Below are 9605 nucleotides of genomic sequence, written 5' to 3' on the forward strand. Positions count from 1 at the left end.
GGTGTGGCATGTGAAGACAAGGCTCCAACACAAAAGAAAGCTTTGTATTTGTTCTTTTTCAGCACACCGCTTAGCGAAGCGCATCATGCAATTAAAAATCACCTTGTGGCTAGTTTCATTCTGCCTTGCTTATTCTGCAAAGGTTCAACTCAAAAGATCTTTCCTTGTTTTCGCCGTTAGCGTCACGTTAATGTTGAACTGCATGAATGGCCGACTGTTGAAAGAACCAACACGTTAGCCGCCAACTGTTACAGCTATGCAAACATTTTGCACTAGTTTGAAGTTGCCTTATTGATGTTTTTATTGTTTTGAGTCATTAATCCTTTCTGGATGCAAAAGCGTTGAAAAATAATCCCGAAGTAAGCCAAAATGACCACTTCGTGAGTTACGCAATGAAAGTAATATCTAAATTTATTGGCGATGTTACATTCACTTGAAATCATCGTCGCCAAGTTGGTGGACGAAAACAATTGATTTCTCATCAATTTCTTTCGTTCTTCCATCAGCATTTGTACATTGCACCATTGTGATATTTGACTCTAGAGGTCTAACAATCGGTTGTTTTATTTCAAATTTGCTAGTCAAGTTAAAAGCTATGATCCTCGCAGGTATGGACGCAATTTCAGCAATTGCGTAGGGTAGCCTGAAAATTTAAGGACTAAAGGGGTTTGAACCCGTGACCTCGGGATACCGGTGCGACGCCGCTCTAACCAACTGAGCTATGAAGCCATTGACGCTTCATAGCGGATTTCATATCCGTAGTTAAGTATATGATTCATTTTATATACCATTTCGTTCATAAAATTTGCAAGTGTGAGAAATTCTGTCTTTGGCAGACGTTCAAAAACCAGTTGTCAAAACTTGAGAATCCTTGATACATTACGATGACCTATTGTGCCTCTCCCTTAAAAGTCTAATTTCCCTTCCCATGTTTGCACATTTTTCTAGATAAAGAAGATTGGCTTCAAACACATGATTGTTGCTTCATTCTCTCATATGACACGCGTGGGTGACACCTTCATTCGCCAACTCAAAGAAAAAGGAGAGGACTTCACAAACCTCTATGCCTTCAGTGAGTTCCTAGAATCTGTCGACAAAGATGGAGTTCCAGACACCGAGACCATTCCTGTTAGTTTACGGAAAATGAAAGAACTCGGAATGAAGAACGCCATAATCGAATTGGACATGGTCTGGTCAGGGATCGACTACAAACAGTTCAAGTTTGGAGCTATCAAACAACTCCTTTCGAAAAGGATGGCGTGGTGCAGAGAAAATCTTTCCGAGGATTCCAAGATATTGTTTAACCTACGCGACTTTCCTGATGCAATGATGAAGAAACCGAAGAAAGTCTTCAAAATTGTCAATTACCTTTCTTCTCTATCACCAAATGAACGTCCCTTTGGCTTGTTGTTCGAAGAGACTGGCAAGTACCTTCCAGAAGAGCTGGGAGCGTGGACAGCTGCCATTCGCCGTGAGATGGATGACTGTGGCTTCCAAGATGGGCATCTCTTGGTTCACGTTCACGAGCAGTGGGGAATGGCAGACAGCACCCAGTTAGAATGCCTTGCTAACGGCGCAAATGGCATCTGGGCGAGTATGATTATAGAAGGAGCAGCCATGGGTCACTCGTGTTCCACAGTCACTCTGATGAACCTTGTCCGCCTTGGTAACAAGAAAGTACTCGAGCAGTACAATTGTACAGGCCTTCGAAAAGCCGCACAAGAGATTACTATGGTTACCACTGGAATGCAGGCTTACGACAGACAGGTTGTATACGGTGAACGCGCCCTAGACATGGTCTTCGGAATGCCAAACTTCGCTCCAAGCAAGAAAGAGTTTAACATGTCCGAGTTTTTTGGTGAAGAACCTCTGATGCGAATGACTACGCTGGCATCCCCGCAGATGATAGCAACCAGGCTCAGGAATCTCTTTGGAGAAGATCCGCAATTCACTGAAGAAAGAGGCAAAAGGATGAAGGAAGTCATGTTGGAGAATTTGCACCACAATAGAAAAGAGGAGTACATGAGTGCAGTGGGGCTCACCATGTTGTTTGATCGTTCCGGTGGGAAACTTACCCCAAAGATGAGCGACGTCATTGCTGCGGAAGAGCCGAAGCGGGTACACGGGCAAAAACTGCTCGCTGAGATTCGTGCCAAGTGGGATGAGTGGGATCTTAGAGAGGATGGCAAACGAGATGACGCGCTTGAGTTTGACTCCTTTTACAATGGTTTTATGGCACCCTTCTTCGGCTGCTACAGATGTGACGAAACGAAGCGCGCTCTGAAGGCCATCGATATGGATGCAGATGGAACAGTGGATTGGAATGAGTTTGCCTTGTACCTGAAGTGGGCCCTTCGCCAGTACCCAGAGATAAAGACTGCAGAAGAACTGCTGTCCGTTGCTTTCCGCAAAGGCCTAGTCCCGGCAATGCAAGACGAGGTCCTAAAGCAAGTTTAAGGACAATACGATCAAAGATACATTTCCTTTTGTGTGCACCAGAGTGATTATCATGGCAAACCAGACAGGACACCAACACTGTTAAGCTTGACATTGGTTAATCCAAATATTATTGTTTCAAATAAACGAAATATACAACAGCCATTTGAGTGGATTTGTTTAAAATTCTCTTGGCAGTGAATAGTTAAGCAGGAGTTATGCAGGAAAATTAATGCAGATTTTAATTTGTCTGTGAAAAGATTCGCCCGCATTAGCCTCCATTTCATGCTAGATCCAGTCCAGCCGTGAGAATTAGAAAATGGTCTATTCGTTACTTGTAGGTATGCTAATATCCTCCCACATTAGAGGCATTAGTATGTGAGGGATCATTATTTATAATTTATATTTATATTTATGATTATTGTAATATTTAATAAATCTTGACTTTTCACTAATTAATGTATTAGTTGCTGACCCTGCCTTTAATTCAGTCTTTAAACTGAAAGAGGCAGAAATAAACGAATTTGATTTGATTTGATTTGATAAAAACCTTTAAAATACGAAGCAATGTATGACGTTCTTCCTCAAATGGAAGCTTCATTATCTCTCAAAAATGCATGGTTACCCCCAATTTTCTTTTTGGATACCAAGAGTACTTACTAAGATTTACTTTTTCCGGGTAGTTTTAAACCGCACAAAAATATCACTGTATTGGTAAGCAGTACCGAGAGGAAACCCGAGTATTTCGAGATGCGCAGAAATCATGCGCAATAACAATTGTAGGCACCGTCCTTAATTAATTCAATTTTCAATTGTTTCAATCTTAGAGTTGTGTTTTTGTAGTAGCTCAAGTCTGGTAAAAACGGCATCATCATATAAAGGGTCAAGAAACATGTGTTGGCATGTTTATACAAACGTTGTTGTAAAGATGACAGGAGCCGAATACGAAGTTGTTCTTTAGTAGGGTTTGACAGACATATCCGACGATAGGGTAGGGCATTTCAACACCATTTTGGCCCAAGGGGGTGGGAATTTGAACGATCCAATCTTCAAAAGTTCAAATGCCCGGGTTTTGCCCGGGAAGGGGTTGAAGTTTTGAGTTGATCGGCGCATCACCGCGTTTTCAAATTTTCGCACATTTCTAAAAAAAGAAGAATCGCTGGAACTTGTAAATATGATTTTTGAAAACAGTTCATAAAAGGGTATCTTTGGGCAAAATATAAGCGATCCGTCAAAATGGCCGTGGACTGACAACTCTAGATTCTCACAGGCAGCCATTCTTAAGGGAACCTCCACTCTTTAACAAATGTTACCTAAAATGTTCCAATTGTACTTGTTAGAAGGTCTGTTACAAAAAAAAATGCATTGCATAGTTCAATAATTTTTTTATCGTTTTCCAAGGATTGGCTTCAACGCTTTCGGGTGCCGCCATCTTGAATGTCGCGCAATGCAAGTTGGGTACTGATGACGTTTCGTGGTTGCTTTGCTGTCCGGTTCGCGGGAACTTTGAGTCAAAATCTGTTTCGTTGTAAAAAGCAAGGGAAAACCAGAGAAGATACTAGCATAAGTTTCCATGTTTTTGCGAAAGATGATAGACGTGCGTCGATTGAAGCTATCTGAAGGACGATTCTTCCAAAAAATTCTTCTCAGCCGGTATAACAGGGAATCGATCACAAAGGCCAAAAGGCGATCGTGAGTGCCTAAATTTGCAAGCAAAGAATTGCTTTGCTCTTCTTCTTCCCCTTGATTTTCTCTTCTTTCTTCGCTTGATGAGTCTTATGGTTCCAACGGATCCCTGAGGGAGGAATCTGTAAATTTCCATTAAATATAACAATGTAACAAGGCAAGGAGTACTTCAGAAGCGACGCAACCACGAAACGTTCATCAGTACCCAACTTGCATTGCGTGACAATCAAGGTGGCGGCACCGGGAAACGTTGAGGCCGATAAAAAAATTATTTTACTACGTAATGCATTTTTTTTTGTTACAGATCTTCTAATAAGTACACATGTAATATTTTTGGGGACATTTGTTAAAACAGTGGAGGTTCCCTTCCAAGTTCTCTAGCAATAGGCTAATTTCAGTTGATGTCACTGTTTACATCGTAAAAGTTGAAGTGTAGCCCATAAAATTCATAATAACACAATGTAGAAGAGAACGTTAACTGTAGTTAATATGCGAACTTTGAAAGAATGCATGAAAGCTGCCCTAATACTTATCAAGGTTCATATATCAGGGTGGTAGAAATAGGCTTAAAATCATCACGGCAGGGTGTCGAGCATAGAGAAGGCACAATGGCTAAAAATTCTTTAGCATAAACGTGTTTGAGTCCGTTTCTTGTTTTTTATGAAGTCTTAAGCATAAATAATATGTATAAACCAATACAAACTTTGCATTGAGTGTCGTAATGTCATAGCAGTCCACAGGTAGACCACTAATCGGGGACACTAACTAAAATCAAAATACATTAAGTAACAATAAAATAAAATATTGTACACCAAAGAAATCCTAAATTACACAGTAATAAAAGAACTTTTAATAACTATGAACTATTAATAGCTAAATTAGATGATCAATTCTAAGATTTCTTTGTGAATGACATAAAATACATTCTCAACAGTTATTATCTACTTGACTTTCAATTTTCTAATACTCCTTTTAAAAGGATCTAAGGGGCCGATTACATGAGCCGGGCTGGCCCGGTTAGGCAGGCTGGCTCGTTTAGCTGAGATCCCGGCACGTCTGAGAAATACACTAAAAATCAAGTTTGCGATTACATGGAAAAATATCAGCCCGGTTAGCTGAGATCCCGGCATTACGGTGCGTTCACCGGGACAGCCCGGTTAGCCGGGCCAGCGATTTCTAACCACATTACTCCACTTTAGAGCAAAATGGCCCACGGAATAATCGTTTTTTAATGTTTAAATAAAGGATAAATAAGATGGAAAACCGTAAGGCTTCTCTACATTGTAGAATGGTGAATTTTAATAACAATTTAGCGAGACAAACGTCTCTCCACTTGTTGTTGTTGTTGTTGTTGTTATCTTATTTCACATGACTTGTTATAAATTTAGTCCAAGCCGGGCTGGCTCATCTCATGTAATACCGGGCTAAAACTCATCCCGGGAAACCTGACCCGCCCGGCTGATGTAATCAGCCCCTAATGAGGGCTTGTTTCTTATCCTAGTGGGTAACTTGGACCACAGGTGAGGTCCGAAAAACCTTAATCAGTGCTTCCCATAACTTACTGTTGAAATTTTAGGGATGACAAAATCGGCGTTTCTAAAATTTTAGTTAGTTAGTCTGAAATGCCATTTCTTGTACTTTTCTGTATTTTTGTAGACTAGGTTGTTATCGTAACAAACATGGCGGATATAGTGCTTAGTTTTAATCGACTAAGCACTGAGAGTAGTGCACAATTGACAGTAAACATGGCGCTTATACCTTGCAGTTTGTTTACCTTGCAGTCTCTTTCGATCTTCCTAAATAGGTCGGGAAGAGGAAAGTAGACTCTGCCAGCCGCCTCGACTTTCTTTGATTTGCCGCTCATCCAAAGAAATGGATGAGTCAGTCCAGTTTCGACTTGTCAAACCTGTTTTTTAATTTGTGCGCATGATCAATCGCCACTCGTCATCAATATTTTTTTAAATTTACAACAGCGTGACAATTTTTAACTGTCTAAATTCCCATGAGTATTTCCTCCGTATGTCGGTTACAGATATTAATTCTTGCCAGAATTGAGAAACCTATTAGACCTATTAATTTTTTCATTAAAAATTGAAATGGCAATTTAAAAACTGGAACTATCTTGATTGCCTCCTCCACAGGCTTTCCCAAGTCGGAAAAAGCTGCCTCGTCCCTAGTCGCTCGCGATCGATTATTTTCGCCCCCGCTTTTCTTTATTATTGACTCAAATATCCCCAAAATAATCGCGAGCGAGCAACTGGGGACGAGGCAGCTTGAGTTTCGAAGGAAATGATGCCTTGGTTGTCGCGTGTTTGCCAGAGTTGTTCGAAAATATCCTTACTGTTTGTTTTGGTTTTGTGGTTTTGCGGTTACTAGTCTCGCGAGACTGACTCCCGAATACGTTTGAATTTTTAACGCAAGCTCAACCATAGGCAGCCCAATAATATGAGGACTCCCCTCCCTTCGGGTGTCTTGCTATTCCACCGTCAAGGTAAAAACAGTAACATCAAGTGGATACCTAGACCGTGACTGTTTGTATTCACAAGTGACCCATTTCGTAGTGTAAACAAGTACCTGCATGCAGTTGTTTACTTTCCGTTTTGACGTATTATTAAATTTTATGCCAGCGAAGCACAAATTCATTCATGCTTAGTTGATTATCTGTCTACCCTCTACAACTGGCTAGAATGTTGAAGTCAGCATCACAGCTCAGTTTTGCCGTCTTTGTGGTACGTTTTGCTTGCATGCAAGCCGATACTTCATCTGCTGTATCAGAATATAATGGCAACACTCTCAGAAATAAAAAGGAATCCAGCAATAACACCAAATGCTGCTGGAATTGCACAGTTATCGACTCCGATTTTCCCGAACGATGGAAAACCGCTTTTGGCAAGAAAAGATTGATCACACTTGTTGTCAACTTTGAGAGGAAGGTGAACGAGAAATGCATTCAACAAACGAGTGAATCAAGCGGAAATATCACTGAATACTTCGAAGTTTGGCTTCCGACAAACAACAACCTCTCCACTCTTGATCATGCAATACAACGCTTGTTTAATTATATATTCTCTGGTCAAACTGATGGACAAGCAAACATGAAAGCAGTTTGCAATTTGGATATGGCTACGGACAGCACCGCATCTTCTACTACCACAAATGACTTAATGTCTCCATTTGTTCGTAGTCATCTTGCAGACCACGGTATTGATTACGCGGCGAATTCAATTGATTGCAGTGCAGAGGAGATGCGCAATTCAGCAACTTGTATAACCAGAAGCAACTCAACGATAAACAACACCCATAATCATTTTGCTGAAAAGCTTGGTTTTTCCTTTCTGGCATTTGGATTCTGCCTCGTTTTTATGTACTACTACGCCGCTTTCCTTTGCGTTTTTTCTCCCACACGGGTAACAGAAAGTGGCCTTCGTCAAATTGTCTTAGAAGGAACAAGTCCGGTCAGTTTCACAAGTTTTGTAGCAAACTTCTTCAATTCTGAGAACGAAACTATCTGGTACAAGACAAGAATGCTTATTTTGCGGCTGTTTGTGTTACCACTTCCGTTTCTTACACCGACCATACTTCCTGTTTACGGCATCTCAAAAAGCGACAAAAGTGATATTCCTCATTGGCTCCAGGCATGTATAATAGTTTTCCTTGTCACTTATGTTTTTCATTCTATTTACGAATCTTTCTTCAAACTTCAATCGCGCAACGCGAAACCTTGTCATGTTTGTGTCATTTTAAAACCAAAATTCGGCTGCAATTCTAACCTTCCTCGGAAAATCTTGAATCATCTGCGCTTACAGCCATTGATTGTGGTCAAAAGTTGTAGCTTTTTAAAAAAGTGCCTTGTTTGTTACTTTGAAATGTCGTGTCTCATCCTTCCCTCCAGGGAAGTGACTGTGTTTGGGTTCTTTCGTGCGGCTGGGTTTCTTGTTTTGTTTACCTTAACTCCAGTTGTGACGGTGATCGTCCTTTTAGCAATGATAGTGGTTGCTTTATTTGCTATTATAAGTACATCTCAAATCATAATAATTTTTCTGTTACCTTCATGGAACGTGTACAAGGAGTGGGGTTTAGTCGTTTAGCGGTCATTCTATTAGTTCGAATCTTCATCACAGCCCCTGTCTTTGTGGGGGGTATGTCCGTGTTGTTCTTTTCAGGAATCTGCGCTGCTTTTGTTATTGCGACGGCCTTGAGTCTTTTGTTGTCCGAAGAAAGCCTTCCATTTATTGTCCTCTTCGTTCTTGTCTGTTACTACCTGTGGTGTAGCTACAGTTCGTTTACCACCAAATACCACGATCTCTCTTTGGAGCTCTTCAAATGTTATCAGCAAATTCGACAGAACCAAGACCCTGGCGAGGCAGCGGCCAATGATCCAGAACCAGCCAACAATACAACCAGCCTGACCGAAGACAGTGGCAACGTGATAAAAATTCCAGAGGACCTTTTTGACAGGGCGTGCGAAGAACTTATGCCTGTTAGAGAAGGTGTTTGTGTTCTGTTTTTGAAAGTCGTTTCCATACTCAGCTGTGTTTTGGGGGTCTTTTTCTTGATAATGCAGTTAGATAGTGGTGCTACGCCTGTTATGAAAGCTCTAATGACATTTTTCACCGGATCACTTCCAAAGATTGTCACCATTTACGTGGATGGAGGCAGGCGCAGGACCTTAGACGAAATGGTTATTGAAGAGAGAGCTCCAAAAATTGTGCAAGACTACATTGACAACTGTTCAGGCGCTGAGAAGACTGAGGCTGACACTGAAGTAATAATACCTGATGAAAATGAAGAGGCCATCGAAATGATCATCGTGGAAACAAGGTGACACAAACTTAACATCTGTGGTGAGTTACTCAGGAACCGCCTATTTTAGGGAATATTTTAGCCAATCAGATGGTTTTTTGTTTCTAACTCGTGTTGAATATTATGCTTCATTAGGGGCCTCTTGAGGAAGGGGGGGGGGGGGGGAAGGTGATTTTGAAAAAAAATTTCCTGCAAGCTCTTGTTGGAAGAAAAAAAATGCGTGCAGCACAAATGAAATAGAAATAAATTCTTGCACTGCTGCAAGAAAAAAAATGTTGCAAAGCTATTTCATCATTCCTGGGGGGCTTTACAAAATCCCAGCAAAACTGCAACCATTCCGGATAATCTGCAAGCCAGCGAGCCACTCTGGTTAGCCTATTAAAACAACACATTGATTGGCCTAAATAACACTCTTGTTAGCCTAAACGTCACAGCGGCTGGCCTACAGTTAGTTTAGGTAGCTTGCGGTTTGCCCTTATTATGAATGGGATAAGGGGTTTCTTGCTTGCTCGGTTCACATGGCTCCAAGTCATAGGAGTCATGCAAGCTATTACGGTTAGCCTAAATTACACATTGGCTAGCCTAGTTAGCACTGCAGTTAGCCTACAGTTCCTTAGGTAGCTTGCGGTTATTGAGATCAGGGATTTCTGGCTTGCTGGTTCGCACTGTATCCAAACTCG

The 9605-nt window shown here is 41.1% G+C and overlaps 2 protein-coding genes across 3 annotated transcripts in view; both read left to right on the forward strand.

Annotated features, from left to right (window-relative positions):
• The window catches only part of LOC138052637 (uncharacterized), a 3247-nt gene extending 607 nt beyond the window's left edge, over positions 1-2640 (forward strand). Inside the window, exon 2 of the mRNA XM_068899176.1 lies at positions 949-2640. Coding sequence (XP_068755277.1) covers positions 949-2457 — 1509 coding nt within the window. The 3' untranslated portion in view covers positions 2458-2640. The remainder of the gene's footprint in view (positions 1-948) is intronic.
• Positions 2641-6636: 3996 nt separating this feature from the next.
• On the forward strand, positions 6637-9202 carry LOC138052639 (uncharacterized). 2 transcript variants are annotated; one of them, XM_068899179.1, is made up of 2 exons: positions 6637-7757; positions 8286-8455. In XM_068899179.1, the coding sequence occupies exons 1-2, from the start codon at positions 6810-6812 to the stop codon at positions 8319-8321; spliced, it is 984 nt and encodes a 327-aa protein (XP_068755280.1). In that variant the 5' UTR covers positions 6637-6809; the 3' UTR covers positions 8322-8455. The 2 variants fall into 2 exon arrangements, with proteins under 2 accessions (XP_068755280.1, XP_068755279.1); XM_068899178.1 differs by lacking the exon at positions 8286-8455 and adding an exon at positions 8753-9202 and having other exon boundaries at positions 6643-7757.
• Positions 9203-9605: the final 403 nt, after the last annotated feature.

This window comes from Montipora capricornis, chromosome 6, assembly GCF_036669925.1.
Source record: "Montipora capricornis isolate CH-2021 chromosome 6, ASM3666992v2, whole genome shotgun sequence".
Taxonomy (NCBI): domain Eukaryota; kingdom Metazoa; phylum Cnidaria; class Anthozoa; order Scleractinia; family Acroporidae; genus Montipora; species Montipora capricornis.

Bases quoted from the DNA above. Each gene is read 5' to 3' on its own strand.
- LOC138052639 (XM_068899178.1), top strand. From the start codon at position 6,810: ATGTTGAAGTCAGCATCACAGCTCAGTTTTGCCGTCTTTGTGGTACGT. The intron at 7,758-8,752 runs GCATGTATAATA...TCACTTCCAAAG, and splicing joins ATATTCCTCATTGGCTCCAG to ATTGTCACCATTTACGTGGA.